At 37.5% G+C, this 25,952-nt stretch overlaps 4 protein-coding genes across 4 annotated transcripts; all 4 read left to right on the top strand.

The window, feature by feature from the left end:
• Positions 1-1,406: 1,406 nt before the first annotated feature.
• On the top strand, positions 1,407-8,701 carry LOC306829976 (vomeronasal type-2 receptor 1-like; the record flags this gene model as incomplete). Its single annotated transcript, XM_079353193.1, has 12 exons — positions 1,407-1,973; positions 2,058-2,178; positions 2,592-2,785; positions 4,722-4,852; positions 5,077-5,371; positions 5,508-5,594; positions 5,855-6,124; positions 6,428-6,634; positions 6,759-7,028; positions 7,254-7,481; positions 7,570-7,693; positions 7,788-8,701. Exons 1-12 carry the CDS (start codon positions 1,749-1,751, stop codon positions 8,699-8,701), a joined length of 3,066 nt encoding a protein of 1,021 aa, XP_079209319.1. The 5' UTR covers positions 1,407-1,748.
• Positions 8,702-10,797: 2,096 nt separating this feature from the next.
• LOC306830663 (extracellular calcium-sensing receptor-like) lies at positions 10,798-15,061 on the top strand. The gene is made up of 9 exons (XM_079354255.1): positions 10,798-11,105; positions 11,390-11,684; positions 11,816-11,902; positions 12,159-12,428; positions 12,676-12,882; positions 12,997-13,266; positions 13,482-13,709; positions 13,798-13,921; positions 14,015-15,061. Exons 1-9 carry the CDS (start codon positions 10,873-10,875, stop codon positions 14,926-14,928), a joined length of 2,628 nt encoding a protein of 875 aa, XP_079210381.1. The 5' UTR covers positions 10,798-10,872; the 3' UTR covers positions 14,929-15,061.
• Positions 15,062-15,946: 885 nt separating this feature from the next.
• Positions 15,947-19,886, top strand: LOC306829975 (extracellular calcium-sensing receptor-like; the record flags this gene model as incomplete). The annotated part of the gene is made up of 9 exons (XM_079353192.1): positions 15,947-16,095; positions 16,375-16,669; positions 16,801-16,887; positions 17,144-17,413; positions 17,635-17,841; positions 17,954-18,223; positions 18,445-18,672; positions 18,755-18,878; positions 18,973-19,886. Exons 1-9 carry the CDS (start codon positions 15,986-15,988, stop codon positions 19,884-19,886), a joined length of 2,505 nt encoding a protein of 834 aa, XP_079209318.1. The 5' UTR covers positions 15,947-15,985.
• A 1,030-nt stretch (positions 19,887-20,916) lies between these two features.
• On the top strand, positions 20,917-24,937 carry LOC306829974 (extracellular calcium-sensing receptor-like; the record flags this gene model as incomplete). The annotated part of the gene is made up of 9 exons (XM_079353191.1): positions 20,917-21,056; positions 21,309-21,603; positions 21,735-21,821; positions 22,077-22,346; positions 22,675-22,881; positions 22,996-23,265; positions 23,493-23,720; positions 23,807-23,930; positions 24,024-24,937. Exons 1-9 carry the CDS (start codon positions 20,947-20,949, stop codon positions 24,935-24,937), a joined length of 2,505 nt encoding a protein of 834 aa, XP_079209317.1. The 5' UTR covers positions 20,917-20,946.
• Between the last annotated feature and the right edge of the window lie 1,015 nt (positions 24,938-25,952).

Below are 25,952 nucleotides of genomic sequence, written 5' to 3'. Positions count from 1 at the left end.
ACAGTATCAGCTCTATCATGTTGGATTTTAAAAATTGTGCTTTAAACTTACTGTCAGAAATTAATCAGTTATACTATTCAAACCTGTTCCCTACACCTTTGTATTTAATAAGGTGCGAGCTATGATACAAATCCTCAAACGATTTGGTTGGACCTGGGTAGGTCTGCTTGTCAGTGATGATGACTATGGACTCCATGTTGCTCGATCCTTTCAGTCAGAATTAGCTCAGGCTGGTGGAGGTTGTTTGGCCTACTCAGAGATTTTGCCATGGGGCGACAAGCCAACAGAACTAAAGAGGATTGTGGAAGTTATGAAGAAATCGACAGCTCGTGTGGTCATTGTGTTTGCCCATCAGATCCACACAATTCAACTAATGGAAGAGGTATCTATCGAACCAGGTTATAAATTGAAAGGACACTGTTCACTTGAAAAAATAAAATAAAATGAAAAAATCAGTAACTTAAGTTAAGATTTGAGTGACTACCCGACATAGATTGATCAGCTCCTTAACTGAATTATACATAAATTGGATTTTTGATCTATTTTGTATTTATATTTTTTAGTAATAAAGTCCAGTAAGAATACCACATTTACTCAAATTTTGTCTGAAGAAAATAAAAATTGTTGATGATCAGGTGGTAAAGCAAAATGTGAAAGGCCTGCAGTGGCTGGCAAGTGAAGCTTGGGCATCAGCTGCTGTGCTCCAGACACCTCGCCTCATGCCATATCTGGGAGGCACACTGGGAATTGCCATTCGACGAGGAGATATACCAGGTCTCAGGGAATTCCTCTCACAAATACGTCCTGATTTTAATGACATTAATTGGGATGAAAACAGCATGGTAAGATTGCATAATTTCAATCAAATCAATGATCACTATAATTAAATGTCTTTCAATTGAATATTACTTAATTTTGTTTCAGGTAAGGCAGTTTTGGGAATACACTTTTCAGTGTAGTTTTGCTCCCACTCCAGGGTGGGTTGAAGCTGGGGGAGCACTATGCACTGGAAATGAAGACTTACAGGCAGCTAAGACTGAGCTTTTGGATGTTTCAAATCTCAGGCCTGAGTACAATATTTACAAAGCCGTGTATTCTCTAGCTTATGCCCTTGATGACATGTTGCGTTGTGTGCCTGGAACAGGGCCTTTCAGTAGGCCCGACTGTGCTGCTCTGCATAGACTGGAAGCATGGCAGGTGTGACATCAATATTATCAATTTACACTTAACCACTTCCTCATAACAGGTTGTTTCTGTTGAGGTTTAGCAACATAACTTTTGGGACAGTTGATCAATCATCCAATCCTATACAATCCTTTACATCAAAAATTGATAAAGACAAAAAGACAAACTGGGGGATGAACAGGAGAACAGACAGACAGATAAAAAGAGTTTATTTACTTATAATTTGGAAACTGTACCCAGCAATGTAAAGATCATAATCAACATTAAGTGTAACCAAGTATTGTGAGGCTAACAAAATGCCTTCCTCTTGCTTAAAAGCACATTAAAAATGAGGGGTTTTGAAAAGAAATAGAGGTTTAAAGTGAAAATATAAAATGTAATTTTTATTGTTGTAACAATACACCAAAGGAAAACAGTACATTAGGCCTGGAAAAGCTATAGGCACAGGACCTAATTCAGAGAATTGATCTGATAAAACTAGTCATCTCACATGACAACTCAAGAAGTATGACATTGATAAATGTCACAGTTGTTTCTGCTTTGTATCTTTTTTTCTGTAGCTTATGTATTACTTGGAAAAGGTCAACTTTACCACACCATTTGGTGATCAAGTGTCATTTGATGAGAATGGTAATGCCCTGCCGATCTATGACATCATGAACTGGTTGTGGCACCCTAATGGAACAACAAAGCTGCAAACTGTTGGTGTTGTTACAAAGTCGGCCTACAAAGGCGAAGAACTCACGCTTCATGAAGACCAAATCTTCTGGAACTTTGACTCCAAACAGGTTATTATATGTATTCTCTAGTGTATGACACCTAATAACAGAACCCACAATGAGTTCCAATGATAACAATAACAATATCTACAGCCACCACAGTCAGTGTGCAGTGACAGCTGTCAACCAGGTACCCGTATGGCCAGAAAAAAGGGGCCCATTTGCTGTTTTGACTGTGTCCCTTGTTCAGAAGGAAAGTTTAGCAATAAAACAGGTAAGTGTCTTATTAATATTCTATTTCATATTGTGAATGTGTTTGTTTATTTATCTATTTGGTAACCCCTTCTTACTGTAAAAGGAAGGCTTACCATTTATTTTTTAACAAGTCTTCAAATTGTTGGTACCAAGGGGATTTAAACAAAAAAGCAGAAGCGAACCATTGCAGAATCAAAGCACATTTCCTGGTATTGGTGTGTCATCCAACGAAACTGACATTAAAAGGTTGACAAATTATTAGAAATTTCAAAGGAAACTACTTGGATATCATAAACTTACGTCATTGCTCACCAAAAAATAACAGCATTTAGTAAACAATGGAACCAAAGTCAATTAAAAGTCAAATTTACAACTCAAGGTGACAACTTAAAAGAAGCATAAACACAAAAAAAATAATCTTTTTTTCCCTAGACTCCATGGAGTGTACCAGTTGTCCAGAGGACTTCTGGTCAAGCCCAAAGCATGACCACTGTGTTCCTAAGGCGACTGAATTTCTCTCTTTTTATGAGCCGTTGGGTATCTGCTTGACAACTGCCTCATTGCTGGGCACATTTCTCTGTGTTGTCGTCCTGGGAATCTTCATCCATCATCGCAGCACACCCATGGTACGAGCCAACAATACAGAACTGAGTTTCCTCCTCCTCGTGTCACTTAAACTATGTTTCCTGTGTTCACTGCTGTTTATCGGCCGGCCCAGATTATGGACATGCAAGTTGAGACATGCAACATTTGGCATTATCTTTGTACTTTGTGTCTCATGTATTCTGGTTAAAACTATGGTGGTTCTTGCCGTGTTCAAGGCCTCCAAGCCAGGAGGTGGAGCTGTTCTCAAGTGGTTTGGTGCCATGCAACAGAGAGGGACAGTCCTGGTCCTTACTTCTGTTCAGGCAGCAATTTGCACCGTCTGGATTGTCCTCGCCTCACCATTTCCTCATAAAAATACTATATACTACAATGACAAGATAGTGTATGAATGTGTTGTTGGGTCCACCATTGGATTTATTTTCTTACTGGGATACATTGGGTTTTTGGCAATCCTCAGCTTCCTGCTTGCATTTCTGGCAAGGAATCTTCCTGACAACTTCAATGAGGCCAAACTCATCACTTTCAGTATGATTATTTTCTGTGCTGTGTGGGTTGCCTTTGTCCCTGCCTATGTCAACTCACCAGGCAAATATGCAGATGCAGTGGAAATATTTGCCATTTTAGCCTCCAGTTTTGGTCTGTTGGTAGCACTGTTTGGACCCAAATGTTACATAATCCTGCTGAGACCAGAGTGGAACACAAAGAAAGCAATCATGGGGAGAGGAAACACCAATTCTCCAAAGTAGCAACTGGTAAACTTTCATGTGGTCTAAACCAGTTGAAATGTTGCATTTGTTTAGTAGAAATCTCCCTGAAGTCAGTTAACAAATGTCTGCTTTATCTAATCAGAAAATAAAGAATAATTTTTTCTCTAATTCAGATGGATGACTTTTGTATCTCAAATCAGTGGAAACATAACCGCCAGCCTTAAAACAAGTCATATATGAAATATAAACCGCACAAAGATTTACCACACATAGCAAATACATAGATAATTCAACTATTAAGGGTTAATACTTTTAACCTCAACAAGATGGTAAGGAAATTACATGGTTTCACATCTTGATGTTAATTCAATTCCATTCAATTCAATGTCATTTGTGTAGCACATTTCATACAAACGTAAACCCAATGTGCTTTACAGAAGACAAGGATAAACAAACACAATACAAACTCATTGAAAATAAAAAAACAAAACAAAACAGACGAAGCGAGCAGCCAAACGCATGAGAGAAAAGCAATGATTAAAATAACCGAAAGTTTCTATAGACCTCAGATCAGCAGGTAGTTTCTTTCATAAAACTGCCCCAAGGTAATGCACTTTCACCAGATTTGGTATTGACTTTGGGTAAATTCAAATTCAAATTTAAGTATATGCATGAAAGAAATATCATTACGTGATTTCCTTTTGAAAAACTTGCATTTTTGCCCTTTTCATTCATGCACTTCTGTACATTTCAAGAAAATTGAAAGACAGTAAGAGCCACCATTTTTGGGGTCCATTCATGGTGAAAGCTTCGGAGTCATATTTAAGCAAGTTACTAAGTTACTAAGCTAAAACTAGCATCATCATTGGCTTTGCTTATTTATCCACGAGTTGAACATACATTTGCATCATACATTTGTGTGGCTGTGTTGACTGACACTGAAAGTGTTTTAATTTCTTGTCAAGTGGCTTTAGGCCCTCCTCAACTCAACCTTTTTGCCACAGCACAACCTGTGTTGTGTGTTTAGATGTCCTGCCCCCACATCTAACACCCAGGATAGGATAGTGTGCTTTGGGATTAAAGGGCCTGCATATAAAGATAACTCTGTAAGAAGAAGGAAACCAGCTGTAAAGGGAGGAGAGCTGATATGGCAGCTTTTCTTAGTATATGTTTCTTTATCTTGATTTGTTTGTTCCTCTTCTCCTTACACTCTGTATCTAACTCTTATTCTTTATCTTGTAAATTACAGAAAAACTTTCAACATAATGAAATGCACAAGCCTGGAGATGTGGTTCTGGGTGGGCTGTTTGCGGTGCACTATTCCTCTGTTTTCCCTGAATGGACTTACACCTCAGAACCACAATGGCCCATCTGCAAAGGGTAGGTTTCACACACATAAAGTATAGCTGGAATAGATCTGTGTTAATTATGTTTTTTGATCAGAGTATCAATGGTTAAAAAAAGGGAGGAGTTGTAAAACGTCATAAAAGTATAATATTGAAATTGTAATATGTCATTATGATAGTGCTTTTTCACATATTTACTTTGAATGCTCTTATTATTGTTATATTTTTCATTTTTACTCTTTAAAATGTATTTGGTAGGTTTGCCACTCTAGGGTTCAGGCATGCAATGACCATGGCCTTTGCTATTGATGAGATCAACAGGAAGTCCGATCTGTTACCAAATGTGACTCTTGGATACAGTCTGTACGACAACTGTGTTGCACTTGTCATTGGATTCAGTGGTGGATTATCACTTGCCAGTGGCAGAGAAGACCACTATGTGTTTGAGGAGAACTGTTTAGGGACCCCTCCAGTCTTGGGGATAGTTGGTGATTATGCCTCTACATTTTCCATTGCTACTTCCAATGTGCTGGGTTTGTTCAAAATGCCAATTGTAAGTATTTTTCTTCTTTTTTTTCTTCTGAAGTATCTTTATTTGATGTCTAAAAATCAATGTTTTTTAAGCTGCTGTAGTGTTGAAATACATAATTATCTTGCATGGTTGTCAAAAACTGTATATTCTTTTATAGGTGAGTTATTTTTCCACTTGTTCCTGCCTGAGTAATCGGCAACGTTTCCCATCCTTCTTTAGAACAATCCCAAGTGATGCTTTCCAGGTGAATCCTTTTTACCAAACTGAGAATTGTAATGTTTGTCAGTCTTGTCACAGCAAGCGTGTTGATACTGACATGACACAAACATGACAAATGACTCGTCTGTTTTCGCTAAATCTCATTTCTCATAATGGTTTCCGTATAAAAGATATGTAATAATTTACACAGAATTCATTATTTTTGTCTATCAGTTCTTTTTGCCATATGTAAAATAAGTTTACTAGTCTGTGCACTGATCCTTTCAAACTAATATGCTTTATCAGGTTCGTGCAATGATACAGATTCTACAACACTTCAGCTGGACTTGGGTTGGCCTGCTTGTCAGTGATGATGACTATGGACTCCATGTTGCTCGATCCTTTCAGTCTGATCTGACTCAATCTAGTGGAGCTTGTCTGGCCTATGTAGAAGTTTTGCCCTGGGACAGTGACCCATCTAAACTTAGTAGGATTGTTGATTTGATGAAGATATCCACAGCCCGTGTGGTTATGGTTTTTGCAAACGAATTTCACGTGATTCATCTTATGGCAGAGGTTGGAATAAAAATATGTCACCTTTTAAAATAATTATTGTAAGAAACATAAAAGGCATAACAATTTTATCAAAATGTGAAATTATGAGAAGACTAATCCCATAAAGTTGAAGGATTTAAATAAACTTGAATTAGAATTAATGTATTAGCTTATTTAGAAAAAGTTACAAAAAATTCATTTTTTTAACACCTTGTGTACTTTTAGAAAGCAAAAAACAACCAATATGCATGAAAAATAAGATATTGTCTGGCAGGTTTTAGGAATGACATTTCAATGTCTCTATAAACTCTATGCTACACACAGGTGCTCAGGCAGAATGTGACAGGCCTACAGTGGATAGCAAGTGAAGGCTGGACAGCATCTACTGTGCTTCAGACACCTGAACTCATGCCATACCTGAGGGGTACACTCGGCATTGCCATCCGTCGAGGGGAAATACCAGGACTGAGAGAATTTTTATTACAAATACATCCTGATAAAGTAAACAATGACAGCTCTGGAACTAGCATGGTGGGAGTTCACCTCAACAATTTATTTCAAAATCAATAATTATTGATCGAACTAAAGAATTATTTGTGCTATATCTGTGGATCCAAATTAATTTCATGATACTGCTGAAATTAATTACTTTCAGGTGAGGCAGTTTTGGGAATCCACATTTGAGTGTAAATTTGCTTCATTAAGTTCGTTGAAAGCTGGGGAAAAACTCTGCAATGGAGAAGAAGACTTACAAAATGCTGAGAGTGATTTTTTGGATGTTTCAAACCTCAGGCCTGAGTACAATATTTACAAAGCTGTGTACTCTCTGGCGTATGCTCTTGATGATTTGATGAAGTGTGAGCCAGGTAGAGGGCCTTTCAGTGGACACAGCTGTGCCAATTTGCAAACTTTGGAGCCATGGCAGGTGTGGTATCACTTTACACTCTATCTACAGTATGTCTTTAGTGACATGCTAAAACATTGTAACCATATTTTGTGTGTTGTTATATAAAATAATTTTTAATAAAAATGTAAAGATGGAATGAAAAGATGAAATATCATTATAAATTGTACATTTCTGAACAGTGGGATAAACTTTTGCTTTGAGTCCTTCATACTCTGTCTCTTTGTTTCTGTTTTTAATTTGTAGCTTGTTCATTATTTACAAAAAGTCAACTTTACCACATCATTTGGTGATCAAGTTTCATTTGATGAGAACGGAGATGCCCTACCAATTTATGATGTCATCAACTGGCTGTGGCTCCCTGATGGAAAAACTAAAGTTCAAAATGTGGGTGAGGTGAAGAGGTCTGACTTCAAAGGTGACGTACTGAAAATTGATGAAAACAAAATCTTCTGGAACTTTATACCGAAAAAGGTAATTTCTGATTATACAGATAAAATTGAATGCAAAAATAAGCAAGATTGGGAAATACATATTTACAAATGTATTTTCTTCCACACAGCCACCTCAGTCAGTATGCAGTGAGAGCTGCCCTCCAGGTACCCGCATGGCCAGAAAGAAAGGGGAACCTCAATGTTGTTTTGACTGTGTCCCTTGTTCTGAGGGGAAAATCAGCAATTTAACTGGTGGGTTTTGATGTTTAATTTCAATTTTTATTTTCTTTTAGAAAATTGTTTTCTTCACAAAAAAATTAACCTCACCAACTTCCCCTTTTACCAGATTCAATGGAGTGTACCAGTTGTCCGGAGGACTTCTGGTCCAGCCCAAAGCATGACCACTGTGTTCCTAAGACGACTGAATTTCTTTCTTATCATGAGCCGTTGGGTATCTGCTTGACAACTGCCTCATTGTTGGGCACATTTCTCTGTGTTGTCGTCCTGGGAATCTTCATCCATCATCGCAGCACACCCATGGTACGAGCCAACAATACAGAACTGAGTTTCCTCCTCCTCGTGTCACTTAAACTATGTTTCCTGTGTTCACTGCTGTTCATCGGCCGGCCCAGATTGTGGACGTGCCAGTTGAGACATGCAACATTTGGCATTATCTTTGTGCTTTGTGTCTCATGTATTCTGGTGAAAACTATGGTGGTTCTTGCCGTGTTTAAGGCCTCCAAGCCAGGAGGTGGAGCTGTTCTCAAGTGGTTTGGTGCCATGCAACAGAGAGGGACAGTCCTGGTCCTTACTTCTATTCAGGCAGCAATTTGCATCTTCTGGATTGTCCTCTCCTCACCATCTCCACATAAAAATACTAAATACTACAATGACAAGATAGTGTATGAATGTGTTGTTGGGTCCACCATTGGATTTATTTTCTTACTGGGTTACATTGGGTTTCTGGCAATCCTCAGCTTCCTGCTTGCTTTTCTGGCAAGGAACCTCCCTGACAACTTCAACGAAGCCAAACTCATCACTTTCAGTATGATTATTTTCTGTGCTGTGTGGGGGGCCTTTGTCCCTGCCTATGTCAACTCACCAGGCAAATATGCAGATGCAGTGGAAATATTTGCCATCCTAGCCTCCAGTTTTGGTCTTTTGGTGTCACTGTTTGGACCCAAATGTTACATAATTCTGCTGAGACCAGAGTGGAACACAAAGAAAGCAATCATGGGGAGAGGAACCACCAATTTGTAAACTAAAAACTGTTAAACTTTCAGGTGATCTAAATCAGTTCAAATGTTGCATTTGTTTCGTATAAATCTCCCTGAAGTCAGTTAACAACTGTCTACTTTGTCTAATCAGAAATAAAGCATGTTCTTTCATTTCAGATCTATTGCTTGTGTATCTCATATTCAGTGGAAACAGTAACAACCAACCTTAAAAGAAGTCATACAATATATTAAAGATAAACATTCACCACCCATTGCAAATTCATAGATAATACAACTATTAAGGCATTGCATTTTTAATACCACCAAAATCATCAGCTTCATGTTAAATTGGACATATTATGAATAATCCACTTTTACAGTGTTGTTTTTTAATACATTTAGTTAACCTGAGTTTTTACCAACCCACAAAATGTGAAGTAAACAAATCCAGTCCACTTTGTTTTTGGATTGTATAAGTCTAAAATCAGGAAAATAAAAATACCCCCCATTGTGTTGTCATGGGCAGCCATGTTTTTCCCAAGGGGGCATGCTAATGAGTTGCCATGGAAGCTCAAAGCTGAACTCTTTTGCACACCTCATGGAAGAGAGGGGTGAGGTAATTGCATTTAAAGAGAGACACACACCAAAACGAAGTATTCTGACAGAGGTGGTTTATACATGGTCAGAAGCCTCCTCTGGTATTTGATTCATGTTATATTCTGACCAAAGCACAGCACAGATGTTTCATTTATACCATAAGGGACTGTTTTAAAAGGTGCAAAAGGGAGCAAAGTTCCTTGTGACATTCCAGAAAATTTCAAGACAGCAAGAAAATGTACTTTATTAGACGTAGTTACAGTAATTATCCATTGTCATCCCAACTAAAGAGCTTTCCCATTTCAACAAAACATTCACTTCTCTTTCTCTCTCTCTCCCCCACATTAAACAAAGCACCACTACAGGCCTTGAGCAATTTATAAATGATGTTAATGTAATTGTTTTGAATTTTTGTTTCATTTGCAGCACACTCCAGTCATTGCATTTGTTTGGGACACATTGTTTTTGAATTTGGTTCTTTTATTTCTTGAAATTTATTTGGACCTTACAGGTCATTTAGAAGCATACTGTAGGTTGATGAACTACTAATGTAGCCAACCTATATCTAACAGCATTTAAAGTCATCCTCATACACTTTGAAGACAAAGACATAAAGCCACAAATTTCTGGGTTGATACATGCTGAAAACATTAGTTTAATTTTTTTGTTAACAGGATTCACTGCTCTTTTGTGTTTAAGGCAGAATGTGCAACGTTTTATATATAGATGAAGCAGAAATACAGTATATCCTCTGACAATATCCCTATGAGTCACAACTGTCTACAATTAGTGTGGCTGGTTCATCCCCTTGCATAAAGATCAATTTAAGTGGTGGACTGTAGAAAAAAGAATAACCTACTGTGACTGCTAATTTGAAAGGCACAAGAGAGTTTTTAGATCATGGTCATTCTGTGTTAATTTACATTTAATTTGATGCTACAAGCGAACTAAAAAGCGCTGCCATTAGCCTGCTAACACAGCAATGCAGCTCAAGTTGTTTTGGTTTCAGGCCAGTGCTGGAGAGTGACATCTACCGGATCACAAAGCCGTGAATGCTACCAGACACTCCCCCTAACTCACTTCCGTCAAGATATCCCTAAAAACTCAACTCTTCAACATTTCCTATAACCTCTAACAATCTGAACTTTCATCCTCCTTTGAAGATATTGTTTTTGTTTTATTGTCATTTTGTCTTTGTTGTTAAGAGTCTTTTAGTATTTAGAAAAGCATTTTCAAAGTGTAATATTATTATTATTATTTATGTGTATAAAAAAAAACTGTGCAGTGATTAATTCATTTTGTAACTCACCTTTTATATGTTACTAAATCAAGGAGTTGAACATAAATTTGCTTGATTAATTTTTGTGGCTGTGTTGACTGACGCTGAAAGTATTTTAATTTTTTGTCAGGTGACTTTAGGCCCTGCTCATTTCCACCTACTTGCAACATCACATGTGCTGTGTGCTTTAATGTCCTGCCCCCACATCCAACACCCAGATGGTTGGTGTTATTAATGATTAAACAATGGAGGATAGTGTGAATTTGGATTAAATGCCCTGCATATAAAGATAACGCTGTAGGAAGAAGGGAACCAGTTGTAAACGGAGGAGAGCTGATATGGCAGCTTTTCTTAGTATATGTTCCTTTATCTTGATTTACTTGTCCCTCTTCTCCTTACACTCTGTATCTAACTCTTATTCTTTATCTTGTAAATTACAAAGAAGCTTTCAACTTAATGAAATGCACAAGCCTGGAGATGTGGTTCTGGGTGGGCTGTTTGCGGTGCACTATTCCTCTGTTTTCCCTGAATGGACTTACACTTCAGAGCCACAAAGGCCCATCTGCAAAGGGTAGGTTTCACACAAATACAGCAGATGGATTGGATCAGTGTTAATTGTGTTTTTGATTATAGTTTCCATGATTTAAAAAAAGAAGACAGTGCTAAAATATGTTAAAAACATTACACTGAAAATGTATTTTTTATCATTATAATGTGTTTTGATAAAGATCCAGCTAGTGCTTGTTTAAACTTATTTAGGATTATCTTATCTTATCTTGTGTTAAACCAATATTTGCTTTGAATGCTGAGATCATTGTTTTTGTTTGTTTTTACTCTTTAAAATGTATTTGATAGGTTTGGCACTCTGGGGTTCAGGCATGCAATGACCATGGCCTTTGCTATTGATGAGATCAACAGGAAGTCCGATCTGTTACCTAATGTGACTCTTGGATACAGTCTGTACGACAACTGTGTTGCACTTGTCATTGGATTCAGTGGTGGATTATCACTTGCCAGTGGAAGAGAAGAGCACTATGTGTTTGAGGAGAACTGTTTAGGGACCCCTCCAGTCTTGGGGATAGTTGGTGATTCTGCCTCTACATTTTCCATTGCTACTTCCAATGTGCTGGGTTTGTTCAAAATGCCAATTGTAAGTTTTTCTTTCTTTTTTTCTTCTTAATATATTTATTTAAGGTATAAAGATCCATATTTTTTAAGCTGCTGTAGTGTTGAAATATAGCTATCTGTAACAGGCATCAAAAACTCTATATTCTTTTGTAGGTGAGTTATTTTTCCACTTGTTCCTGCCTGAGTAATCGGCAACGTTTCCCATCCTTCTTTAGAACAATCCCAAGTGATGCTTTCCAGGTGAATCCTTTTTACCAACATGAGAATTGTAATGTTTGTCAGTCTTGTCACAGCAAGCTTGTTGATACTGACATGACACAAACATGACAAATGACTCATCTGTTTTCGTTGGATGTTATTTTCATAATTTCAGTGTAAAAGATTTGTAATAATTTATACATAATTCAATATTTTTTTTCTATCAGTTCTTTCACCATATGCAAAATAAGTCTACTGGTCTGTGCACTGATCCTTTCATACCCATATGTTGTATTAGGTTCGTGCAATGATACAGATTCTACAACACTTCAGCTGGACTTGGGTTGGCCTGCTGGTCACTGATGATGACTATGGACTCCATGTTGCTCGATCCTTTCAGTCTGATCTGACTCAATCTAGTGGAGCTTGTCTGGCCTATGCAGAAGTTTTGCCCTGGGACAGTGACCCATCTAAACTTAGTAGGATTGTTGATTTGATGAAGATATCCACAGCCCGTGTGGTTATGGTTTTTGCACACGAAACTCACGTGATTCATCTAATGGCAGAGGTTGGAATAAAAATACTTAACTAATTAAAATACTGTGTATGTATAAAAGGCTTAACAATTTAACTTTCATGTACAATTATGGAAAAAAACTCATCTCATACAGTTAAAAATAATTAATAGAAAATGCTGAATAATTAGAAAAAATGCTCCTGAAAAGTAAAATATAATGTTTTATAAGTGACATTTCAAAAGACTGTTTTCATATTTGTTCCTTGTCTCAATACACTCTAAATAATGCCACAAAAAGGTGCTCAGGCAGAATGTGACAGGCCTACAGTGGATAGGAAGTGAAGCCTGGACAGCATCTACTTTGCTTCAGACACCTGAACTCATGCCATACCTGAGGGGTACACTCGGCATTGCCATCCGTCGAGGGGAAATACCAGGACTGAGGGAATTTTTATTACAAATACATCCTGACAAAGTAAACAATGACAGCTCTGGAACTAGCATGGTGGGAGTTCATCTCAACAATTTATTTCAAAATAAATATTTATTGATAGGACTAAACAAGTATTTGTGCTATATCTGTAAATCCAAATTAAATTCATGATATATAACATTTCAGGTGAGGCAGTTTTGGGAATCCACATTTGAGTGTAAATTTGCTTCATTAAGTTCGTTGAAAGCTGGGGAAAAACTCTGCAATGGAGAAGAAGACTTACAAAATGCTGAGAGTGATTTTTTTGATGTTTCAAACCTCAGGCCTGAGTACAATATTTACAAAGCTGTGTACTCTCTGGCATATGCTCTTGATGATTTGATGAAGTGTGAGCCAGGTAGAGGGCCTTTCAGTGGACACAGCTGTGCCAATTTGCAAACTTTGGAGCCATGGCAGGTGTGGTATCACTTTACACGTTATCTATGTTTTCAGTGATATATGCTCAAGTGTTAGTTAATATATTTTGTGTTTCATATTCATTTATTTTGTTTGAAAAAATATAGTGATGGAATGAAAAGACGAAAAAAATATGATAAGTTGTACATTGTGGGATAAACTTTTGCTTTGAGTCCTTCATACTCTGTCTCTTTGTTTCTGTTTTTAATTTGTAGCTTGTTCATTATTTACAAAAAGTCAACTTTACCACATCATTTGGTGATCAAGTTTCATTTGATGAGAACGGAGATGCCCTACCAATCTATGATGTCATCAACTGGCTGTGGCTCCCTGATGGAAAAATTAAAGTTCAAAATGTGGGTGAGGTGAAGAGGTCTGACTTCAAAGGTGACATACTGAAAATTGATAAAGACAAAATCTTCTGGAACTTTACACCGAAAAAGGTAATTTCTGATAACACGAATAAAATTGAATGCAAAAATAAGCAAGATTGGGAAATATATATTTACAAATGTATTTTCTTCCACACAGCCACCTCAGTCAGTATGCAGTGAGAGCTGCCCTCCAGGTACCCGCATGGCCAGAAAGAAAGGGCAACCTCAATGTTGTTTTGACTGTGTCCCTTGTTCTGAGGGGAAAATCAGCAATTTAACTGGTGGGTTTTGATGTTTAATTTCAATTTTTATTTTCTTTTACAACATTGTTTTCTTTACAAAAAAATTTACCTCACCAACTTCCCTTTTTTCAGACTCCATGGAGTGCACCAGTTGTCCAGAGGACTTCTGGTCCAGCCCAAAGCATGACCACTGTGTTCCTAAGACGACTGAATTTCTTTCTTATCATGAGCCGTTGGGTATCTGCTTGACAACTGCCTCATTGCTGGGCACATTTCTCTGTGTTGTCGTGCTGGGAATCTTCATCCATTTCCGCAGCACACCCATGGTACGAGCCAACAATACAGAACTGAGTTTCCTCCTCCTCGTGTCACTTAAACTATGTTTCCTGTGTTCACTGCTGTTCATCGGCCGGCCCAGATTGTGGACGTGCCAGTTGAGACATGCAACATTTGGCATTATCTTTGTACTTTGTGTCTCATGTATTCTGGTGAAAACTATGGTGGTTCTTGCCGTGTTTAAGGCCTCCAAGCCAGGAGGTGGAGCTGTTCTCAAGTGGTTTGGTGCCATGCAACAGAGAGGGACAGTCCTGGTCCTTACTTCTATTCAGGCAGCAATTTGCACCGTCTGGATTGTCCTCGCCTCACCATTTCCTCATAAAAATACTAAATACTACAATGACAAGATAGTGTATGAATGTGTTGTTGGGTCCACCATTGGATTTATTTTCTTACTGGGTTATATTGGCTTTCTGGCAATCCTCAGCTTCCTGCTTGCATTTCTGGCAAGGAATCTCCCTGACAACTTCAATGAAGCCAAACTCATCACTTTCAGTATGATTATTTTCTGTGCTGTGTGGGTTGCCTTTGTCCCTGCCTATGTCAACTCACCAGGCAAATATGCAGATGCAGTGGAAATATTTGCCATCCTAGCCTCCAGTTTTGGTCTTTTGGTGTCACTGTTTGGACCCAAATGTTACATAATTCTGCTGAGACCAGAGTGGAACACAAAGAAAGCAATCATGGGGAAAGGAAACACCAATTTGTAAACTAACAACTGTTAAACTTTCATGTGGTCTAAACCAGTTCAAATGTTGCATTTGTTTAGTATAAATCTCCCTGAAGTCATTTAACAACTGTCTACTTTGTCTAATCAGAAATAAAGCATGTTCTTTTATTTCATATCTATTGCTTTTGTATCTCAAATCAGTGAAAACAGTTACCAACAACCTTAAAAGAAGTCATATATTAAATATTTCACATTCACCACAAAGAGCAAATACATAGCTAACTCAACCATTAAGGCCTTGTATTTTCAAAATCACAAAAATTATCAGCTTAATGTTAAAGGTGACATATTATCAAAAATCCACTTTTAATGTGTCTTTAATAAATTGGGGTAACTTCAGTGTCAACCACCCCACACATTCTAAAGTAAGCCAATCCAGGTCTTTGTTTGTGGTTTGTATATGTCTCAAAATATAGAGAAAATGCTTAATATAAAATTCTTGTACGATATTTCTTTGTTGTTTTTGTCATTTTGTTTTGTTTTTGTTGTTATTCCTTGTTAAGCGTATTTGAATTTGTAGGAAAGCGATAAAAAACTAAAATGTAATTTTTGTTTTATTGAAAGACCAAACAAAATTTGCAATGACTTTATCATTTTGTAACTCATCTCTTTTATTTTACCATGTCAAGGTGTTAAATATGAATTTGCATAAATCATTTTCGTGGCTGTGTTGACTGACACTGAAAGTGTTTTAATTGTTTGTCAGGTGACTTTATGCCCTCCTCAACTCCACCTATTTTCAACATCACATGTGTTGTGTGCTTTAATGTCCTGCCCCCACTTCCCACACCCAGATGGTTGGTGTTATTAATAATTAAACAATGGAGGATAGTGTGAATTTGGATTAAATGCCCTGCATATAAAGATAACTCTGTAAGACAAAGGGAAACAGTTGTAAACAGAAGAGAGCTGATATGGCAGCTTTTCTTAGTGTATGTTCCTTTATCTTGATTTACTTGTCCCTCTTCTCCTTACACTCTGTATCTAACTCTTATTCTTTATCTTGTAAATTACAAAGAAGCTTTCAACTTAATGAAATGCACAAGCCTGGAGATGTGGTTCTGGGTGGGCTGTTTGAGGTGCACTATTCCTCTGTTTTCCCTGAATGGACTTACACTTCAGAGCCACAAAGGCCCATCTGCAAAGGGTAGGTTTCACACAAATACAGCAGATGGATTGGATCAGTGTTAATTGTGTTTTTGATTATAGTTTCCATGATTTAAAAAAAGAAGACAGTGCTAAAATATGTTAAAAACATTACACTGAAAATGTATTTTTTATCATTATAATGTGTTTTGATAAATATCCAGCTAGTGCTACCTTAAACTTATTGAGGATTATCTTATCTTATCGTAAACCAATATTTGCTTTGAATGCTGAGATCATTGTTTTTGTTTGTTTTTGATTTTTAAAATGTTTTTCATAGGTTTGCCACTCTAGGGTTCAGGCATGCAATGACCATGGCCTTTGCTATTGATGAGATCAACAGGAAGTCCGATCTGTTACCTAATGTGACTCTTGGATACAGTCTGTACGACAACTGTGTTGCACTTGTCATTGGATTCAGTGGTGGATTATCACTTGCCAGTGGAAGAGAAGAGCACTATGTGTTTGAGGAGAACTGTCTAGGGACCCCTCCAGTCGTGGGGATAGTTGGTGATTCTGCCTCTACATTTTCCATTGCTACTTCCAATGTGCTGGGTTTGTTCAAAATACCTATTGTAAGTTTTCCTTTTTTTTTTCTTCTTAAATATATTAATTTAAGGTATAAAGATCCATATTTTTTAAGTGGCTGTAGTGTTGAAATATAGTTATCTGAAACAGGCATCAAAAACTGTATATTCTTTTGTAGGTGAGTTATTTTTCCACTTGTTCCTGCCTGAGTAATCGGCAACGTTTCCCATCCTTCTTTAGAACAATCCCAAGTGATGCTTTCCAGGTGAATCCTTTTTACCAACATGAGAATTGTAATGTTTGTCAGTCTTGTCACAGCAAGCTTGTTGATACTGACATGACACAAACATGACAAATGACTCATCTGTTTTCGTTGGATGTTATTTTCATAATTTCAGTGTAAAAGATTTGTAATAATTTATACATAATTCATTTTTTTTTTCCTATCAGTTCTTTCACCATATGCAAAATAAGTCTACTGGTCTGTGCACTGATCCTTTCATACCCATATGTTGTATTAGGTTCGTGCAATGATACAGATTCTACAACACTTCAGCTGGACTTGGGTTGGCCTGCTGGTCAGTGATGATGACTATGGACTCCATGTTGCTCGATCCTTTCAGTCTGATCTGACTCAATCTAGTGGAGCTTGTCTGGCCTATGCAGAAGTTTTGCCCTGGGACAGTGACCCATCTAAACTTAGTAGGATTGTTGATTTGATGAAGATATCCACAGCCCGTGTGGTTATGGTTTTTGCACACGAATTTCACGTGATTCATCTAATGGCAGAGGTTGGAATAAAAATACTTCACTAATTAAAATACTGTGTATGTATAAAAGGCTTAACAATTTAACTGTCATGTACAATTACGAAAAAAACTCATCTCATAGAGTTAAAAATAATTATTAAAAATGTTCCTGAAAAGTACAATATAATCTGACATGTTTTATAAGTGACATTTCAAAAGACTGTTTTCATATTTGTTGCTTGTCTCAATACACTACAAAAAAGGTGCTCAGGCAGAATGTGACAGGCATACAGTGGATAGGAAGTGATGCCTGGACATCATCTACTGTGCTTCAGACACCTGAACTCATGCCATACCTGAGGGGTACACTCGGCATTGCCATCCGTCGAGGGGAAATACCAGGACTGAGAGAATTTTTATTACAAATACATCCTGATAAAGTAAACAATGACAGCTCTGGAACTAGCATGGTGGGAGTTCACCTCAACAATTTATTTCTCAATGAATATTTATTGATAGAACTAATCAATTATTTGTGTTATATCTGTGGATCCAAAATAATTTCATGATACTGCATTTCAGGTGAGGCAGTTTTGGGAATCCACATTTGAGTGTAAATTTGCTTCATTAAGTTCGTTGAAAGCTGGGGAGAAACTCTGCAATGGAGAAGAAGACTTACAAAATGCTGAGAGTGATTTTTTGGATGTTTCAAACCTCAGACCTGAGTACAATATTTACAAAGCTGTGTACTCTCTGGCATATGCTCTTGATGATTTGATGAAGTGTGAGCCAGGTAGAGGGCCTTTCAGTGGACACAGCTGTGCCAATTTGCAAACTTTGGAGCCATGGCAGGTGTGGTATCACTTTACACGTTATCTATGTTTTCAGTGATTGATGCTAAAGCGTTAGTTACTATATATTTTTTTTTCATATTTATTTATTTTGTTTAAAAAAATATAGAGATAGAATGAAAAGATAAAAAAAAACATGATAAGTTGTACATTGTGGGATAAACCTTTGTTTCATTTGAGTCCTTAAAACGCTATCTCTTTGTTTCTGTTTTTAATTTGTAGCTTGTTCATTATTTACAAAAAGTCAACTTTACCACATCATTTGGTGATGAAGTTTCATTTGATGAGAACGGAGATGCCTTACCAATCTATGATGTCATCAACTGGCTGTGGCTCCCTGATGGCAAAACTAAAGTTCAAAATGTGGGTGAGGTTAAGAGGTCTGACTTCAAAGGTGACGTACTGAAAATTGATGAAAACAAAATCTTCTGGAACTCTACCCCCAAAAAGGTAATTTCTGGATAACATTGAATGCAAAAATAAGCAAGATTGGGTACTATATATATTTACAAATGTATTTTCTTCCACACAGCCACCTCAGTCAGTATGCAGTGAGAGCTGCCCTCCAGGTACCCGCATGGCCAGAAAGAAAGGGGAACCTCAATGTTGTTTTGACTGTGTCCCTTGTTCTGAGGGGAAAATCAGCAATTTAACTGGTGGGTTTTTATGTTTAATTTCAATCTTTATTTTCTTTTAGAAAATTGTTTTCTTTACAAGAAAATTAACCTCACCAACTTCCCATTTTACTAGACTCCATGGAGTGTACCAGTTGTCCAGACGACTTCTGGTCCAGCCCAAAGCATGACCACTGTGTTCCTAAGACGACTGAATTTCTCTCTTATCATGAGCCGTTGGGTATCTGCTTGACAACTGCCTCATTGCTGGGCACATTTCTCTGTGTTGTCGTCCTGGGAATCTTCATCCATCATCGCAGCACACCCATGGTACGAGCCAACAATACAGAACTGAGTTTCCTCCTCCTCGTGTCACTTAAACTATGTTTCCTGTGTTCACTGCTGTTCATCGGCCGCCCCAGATTGTGGACGTGCCAGTTGAGACATGCAACATTTGGCATTATCTTTGTGCTTTGTGTCTCATGTATTCTGGTGAAAACTATGGTGGTTCTTGCCGTGTTTAAGGCCTCCAAGCCAGGAGGTGGAGCTGTTCTCAAGTGGTTTGGTGCCATGCAACAGAGAGGGACAGTCCTGGTCCTTACTTCTGTTCAGGCAGCAATTTGCACCGTCTGGATTGTCCTCGCCTCACCATTTCCTCATAAAAATACTAAATACTACAATGACAAGATAGTGTATGAATGTGTTGTTGGGTCCACCACTGGATTTATTTTTTTACTGGGTTATATTGGCTTTCTGGCAATCCTCAGCTTCCTGCTTGCATTTCTGGCAAGGAATCTCCCTGACAACTTCAATGAAGCCAAACTCATCACTTTCAGTATGATTATTTTCTGTGCTGTGTGGGTTGCCTTTGTCCCTGCCTATGTCAACTCACCAGGCAAATATGCAGATGCAGTGGAAATATTTGCCATCCTAGCCTCCAGTTTTGGTCTTTTGGTGTCACTGTTTGGACCCAAATGTTACATAATTCTGCTGAGACCAGAGTGGAACACAAAGAAAGCAATCATGGGGAAAGGAAACACCAATTTGTAAACTAACAACTGTTAAACTTTCATGTGATCTAAACCAGTTCAAATGTTGCATTTGTTTAGTATAAATCTCCCTGAAGTCATTTAACAACTGTCTACTTTGTCTAATCAGAAATAAAGCATGTTCTTTTATTTCAGATCTGTTGCTTGTGTATCTCAAATCAGTGAAAACAGTTACCAACAACCTTATAAGAAGTCATATATTAAATATTTCACATTCACCACAAAGAGCAAATACATAGCTAACTCAACCATTAAGGCCTTGTATTTTTAAAATCACACAAATTATCAGCTTAATGTTAAAGGTGACATATTATCAAAAATCCACTTTTAAAGTGTCATTAATAAATTGGGGTAACTTCAGTGTCAACCACCCCACACATTCTAAAGTAAACCAATCCAGGTCTTTGTTTGTCGTTTGTATATGTCTCAAAATATAGAGAAAATGCTTCATATAAAATTCTTGTACGATATTTCTTTGTTGTTTTTGTCATTTTGTTTTGCTTTTGTTGTTATTCATTGTTAAGCGTATTTGAGTTTGTAGGAAAGCGATAAAAAAGTAAAATATTATTTTTGTTTTTTATAAAAAACAAACAACATTTGCAATGACTTTATCATTTTGTAACTCATCTCTTTTATTTTACCATGTCAAGGTGTTGAATATGAATTTGCATAAATCCTTTTCGTGGCTGTGTTGACTGACACTGAATGTATTTTAATTGTTTGTCAGGTGACTTTAGGCCCTCCTCAACTCCACCTATTTGCAACATCACAACATGTGTTGTGTGCTTTAATGTCCTGCCCCCACATCCAACACCCAGATGGTTCGTGTTATTAATGATTAAACAATTGAGGATAGTGTGAATTGGGATTAAATGCCCTGCATATAAAGATAACGCTGTAAGACAAAGGGAAACAGTTGTAAACAGAAGAGAGCAGATATGGCAACTTTTCTTAGTGTATGTTCCTTTATCTTGATTTACTTGTCCCTCTTCTCCTTACACTCTGAATCTAACTCGTATTCTTTATCTTGTAAATTACAAAGAAGCTTTCAACTTAATGAAATGCACAAGCCTGGAGATGTGGTTCTGGGTGGGTTGTTTGAGGTGCACTATACCTCTGTTTTCCCTGAATGGACTTACACTTCAGAGCCACTATGGCCCATCTGCAAAGGGTAGGTTTCACACAAATACAGCAGGTGGGATGGATCAGTGTTAATTGTGTTATTTAATCAGAGTATCCATGGTTAAAAAAAGGGACAGAGATGTTAAACACATGTTAAAAAAAATAACATTGAAATTGTAATTCTATTTTCATAATGTGATTTGTTAAATATCCAACTCGTTCTTGCGTGAACAAATATTTGCTTTGAATACTGAGTTCATTGTTTTTTGATTGTTTTTAATCTTTAAAATGTATGTGGTAGGTTTGACACTCTAGGGTTCAGGCATGCAATGACCATGGCCTTTGCTATTGATGAGATCAACAGGAAGTCCGATATGTTACCTAATGTGACTCTTGGATACAGTCTATACGACAATTGTGGTGCACTTGTCATTGGATTCAGTGGTGGATTATCACTTGCCAGTGGAAGAGAAGAGCACTATGTGTTTGAGGAGAACTGTTTAGGGACCCCTCCAGTCTTGGGGATAGTTGGTGATTCTGCCTCTACATTTTCCATTGCTACTTCCAATGTGCTGGGTTTGTTCAAAATACCTATTGTAAGTTTTCCTTTTTTTTTTCTTCTTAAATAAATTTTTTTAAGGTATAAAGATCCACATTTTTTAAGTGGCTGTAGTGTTGAAATATAGTTATCTGAAACAGGCATCAAAAACTGTATATTCTTTTGTAGGTGAGTTATTTTTCCACTTGTTCCTGCCTGAGTAATCGGCAACGTTTCCCATCCTTCTTTAGAACAATCCCAAGTGATGCTTTCCAGGTGAATCCTTTTTACCAACATGAGAATTGTAATGTTTGTCAGTCTTGTCACAGCAAGCTTGTTGATACTGACATGACACAAACATGACAAATGACTCGTCTGTTTTCGTTGGATCTTATTTTCATGATTTTAGTGTAAAAGATATGTAATAATTTATAAGGAATTCAATATTTTTTTCTCTCAGTTCTTTCACCATATGCAAAATAAGTCTACTGGTCTGTGCACTGATCCTTTCATACCCATATGTTGTATTAGGTTCGTGCAATGATACAGATTCTACAACACTTCAGCTGGACTTGGGTTGGCCTGCTTGTCAGTGATGATGACTATGGACTCCATGTTGCTCGATCCTTTCAGTCTGATCTGACTCAATCTAGTGGAGCTTGTCTGGCCTATGTAGAAGTTTTGCCCTGGGACAGTGATCCAACAAAACTTCGCAGGATTGTTGATTTGATGAAGATATCCACAGCCCGTGTGGTTATGGTTTTTGCACACGAGTTTCACATGATTCATCTAATGGCAGAGGTTGGAATAAAAATAATTACATTTAAAATATTCAGTGTAAGAAACATAAAAGGATGATTAATTTCATCATGATTTCTTTGCAACTATGAGAGGACTAATCCCATACAGTTGAAATAATTCAAATAAACTTGAATATTTAGAATAAATGCATCAGTTAAGAAAAGTTGCAAAAACCTATTGAAGCCAGTTTTGATTTAAACAACCACTTTTTCAAGCAAAACATGACCATTATGCATCAATAGTAAGATATAATGTGACATGTCTTATAAGTGACATGTCAATAGACTATTGTGATATCTTGTTTTCCTCTAAATAATGCCACAAAAAGGTGCTCAGGCAGAATGTGACAGGCCTACAGTGGATAGCAAGTGAAGCCTGGACAGCATCTACTTTGCTTCAGACACCTGAACTCATGCCATACCTGAGGGGTACACTTGGCATTGCCATCCGTCGAGGGGAAATACCAGGACTGAGGGAATTTTTATTACAAATACATCCTGATAAAGTAAACAATGACAGCTCTGGAACTAGCATGGTGGGAGTTCACCTCAACAATTTATTTCTAAATAAATGTTTATTGATAGAACTAATCAATTATTTGTGTTATATCTGTGGATCCAAATTAAATTCATGATATATAACATTTCAGATGAGGCAGTTTTGGGAATCCACATTTGAGTGTAAATTTGCTTCATTAAGTTCGTTGAAAGATGGGGAAAAACTCTGCAATGGAGAAGAAGACTTACAAAATGCTGAGAGTGATTTTTTGGATGTTTCAAACCTCAGGCCTGAGTACAATATTTACAAAGCTGTGTACTCTCTGGCGTATGCTCTTGATGATTTGATGAAGTGTGAGCCAGGTAGAGGGCCTTTCAGTGGACAAAGCTGTGCCAATTTGCAAACTGTGGCGCCATGGCAGGTGTGGTATCACTTTACACGCTATCTATGTTTTCAGTGATAGGCGCTTCAACATTAGTTACTATTTTTTGTGTTTTGTTTTATAAATTAATTTTTTATAGAATTGTAGAGATAGAATGAAGAGATAAAATGTCATGATAAGTTGTAAATCACTGAACGGTGGGATAAACCTTTGTTTACTTTGACTCCTTCACACTCTGTCTCGTTGTTTCTGTTTTTAATTTGTAGCTTGTTCATTATTTACAAAAAGTCAACTTTACCACATCATTTGGTGATCAAGTTTCATTTGATGAGAACGGAGATGCCCTACCAATCTATGATGTCATCAACTGGCTGTGGCTCCCTGATGGCAAAACTAAAGTTCAAAATGTGGGTGAGGTTAAGAGGTCTGACTTCAAAGGTGATGTACTGAAAATTGATGAAGACAAAATCTTCTGGAACTTTATACCAAAAAGGGTAATTGCTTATTATACAGATAACATTGAATGCAAAAATACTCAATTGGGTAATATGTATTTACAAATGTATTTTCTTCCACACAGCCACCTCAGTCAGTATGCAGTGAGAGCTGCCCTCCAGGTACCCGCATGGCCAGAAAGAAAGGGCAACCTCAATGTTGTTTTGACTGTGTCCCTTGTTCTGAGGGGAAAATCAGCAATTTAACTGGTGGGTTTTGATGTTTAATTTCAATTTTTATTTTCTTTTACAACATTGTTTTCTTTACAAAAAAATTTACCTCACCAACTTCCCTTTTTTCAGACTCCATGGAGTGCACCAGTTGTCCAGAGGACTTCTGGTCCAGCCCAAAGCATGACCACTGTGTTCCTAAGACGACTGAATTTCTCTCTTTTCATGAGCCGTTGGGTATCTGCTTGACAGCTGCCTCATTGCTGGGCACATTTCTCTGTGTTGTCGTGCTGGGAATCTTCATCCATCATCGCAGCACACCCATGGTACGAGCCAACAATACAGAACTGAGTTTCCTCCTCCTCGTGTCACTTAAACTATGTTTCTTGTGTTCACTGCTGTTCATCGGCCGCCCCAGATTGTGGACGTGCCAGTTGAGACATGCAACATTTGGCATTATCTTTGTACTTTGTGTCTCATGTATTCTGGTGAAAACTATGGTGGTTCTTGCCGTGTTTAAGGCCTCCAAGCCAGGAGGTGGAGCTGTTCTCAAGTGGTTTGGTGCCATGCAACAGAGAGGGACAGTCCTGGTCCTTACTTCTATTCAGGCAGCAATTTGCACCGTCTGGATTGTCCTCGCCTCACCATTTCCTCATAAAAATACTAAATACTACAATGACAAGATAGTGTATGAATGTGTTGTTGGGTCCACCATTGGATTTATTTTCTTACTGGGTTATATTGGCTTTCTGGCAATCCTCAGCTTATTGCTTGCATTTCTGGCAAGGAATCTCCCTGACAACTTCAATGAGGCCAAACTCATCACTTTCAGTATGATTATTTTCTGTGCTGTGTGGGTTGCCTTTGTCCCTGCCTATGTCAACTCACCAGGCAAATATGCAGATGCAGTGGAAATATTTGCCATCCTAGCCTCCAGTTTTGGTCTGTTGGTAGCACTGTTTGGACCCAAATGTTACATAATTCTGCTGAGACCAGAGAGAAACACAAAGAAAGCAATCATGGGGAGAGGAACCACCAATTTGTAAACTAACAACTGTTAATCTTTCATGTGGTCTAAACCAGTTCAAATGTTGCATTTGTTTAGTAGAAATCTCTCTGAAGTCATTTAACAACTGTCTACGTTGTCTAATCAGAAATAAAGCATGTTCTTTTAATTCAGATCTATTACTTGTGTTTTTCATTTCAGTGGAAACCACCAGCCTTAAAACAATTAGTATAATAAACGTTCAATATTCATAAACACAAATAACACATGGCTAATACGACAATTAAGGCCTTGTATTTTTAAAATCACTAAAATACTCAGGCTGGACTTAAATGGGACTTATTATGAAAAATCCATTTTTAAAGTGTCTTAAATACATTTAGGGAACTTGAGTTTCTACCAGCCTACAAAATGTAAAGTATACCAAGCCAGTCCTTTGTTTTTGGTTTGCAATTGTTGGAAAAAATAGAGGAAAATTATACATTTAAAATTTGCTCTCCTTATGACATAACAGTGGGATTCTGGTCAATGGATAATAACACAATTACCCTCCCCTCCTGTGTTGTCTTGGGCAGCCATGTTTTGTTTTTTGTTTTTTTTCCATGGGGCATGCTTATGAGTTGCTATGGAAGCTCCAAGCTGAACTCTTCTGCACACTTTGTGGAAGAGAGGGGCGTGGTGAAATAATTGCCTTTAAAGAGACACACATATCAAAATAGAGTGTTCTGTGGAAGCTGGCGTATACAGGGTCACCAACATCCTCTGGTACTTTATTCACGTTATATTTTGACCAAATCACAGCACAGATGTTTCATTTAGATCATAGGGGACTGTTTTACAAGGTGGAAAAGGAGGATGAGTTCCTTTTGACTTTCCAGAACATTTCAAGACAGCAAGAAAATTAACTTTAAATGACACAGTTGTTTTGAATTGTTGTTTCATTGGCAGCACACTCCAGTCATTGCATTTATTTTGTTTTTGGATTTGCTTCTTGTAATTCCTCATGCATTTTTTTTTTTTGGCAATTTACAGATCAGTCAGAAGCATACTGTATA

The sequence above is a fragment of the Symphodus melops genome (genome assembly GCF_947650265.1).
Source record: "Symphodus melops genome assembly, chromosome: 10".
Taxonomy (NCBI): domain Eukaryota; kingdom Metazoa; phylum Chordata; class Actinopteri; order Labriformes; family Labridae; genus Symphodus; species Symphodus melops.
This window is presented reverse-complemented; position numbering and strand designations above follow the sequence as displayed.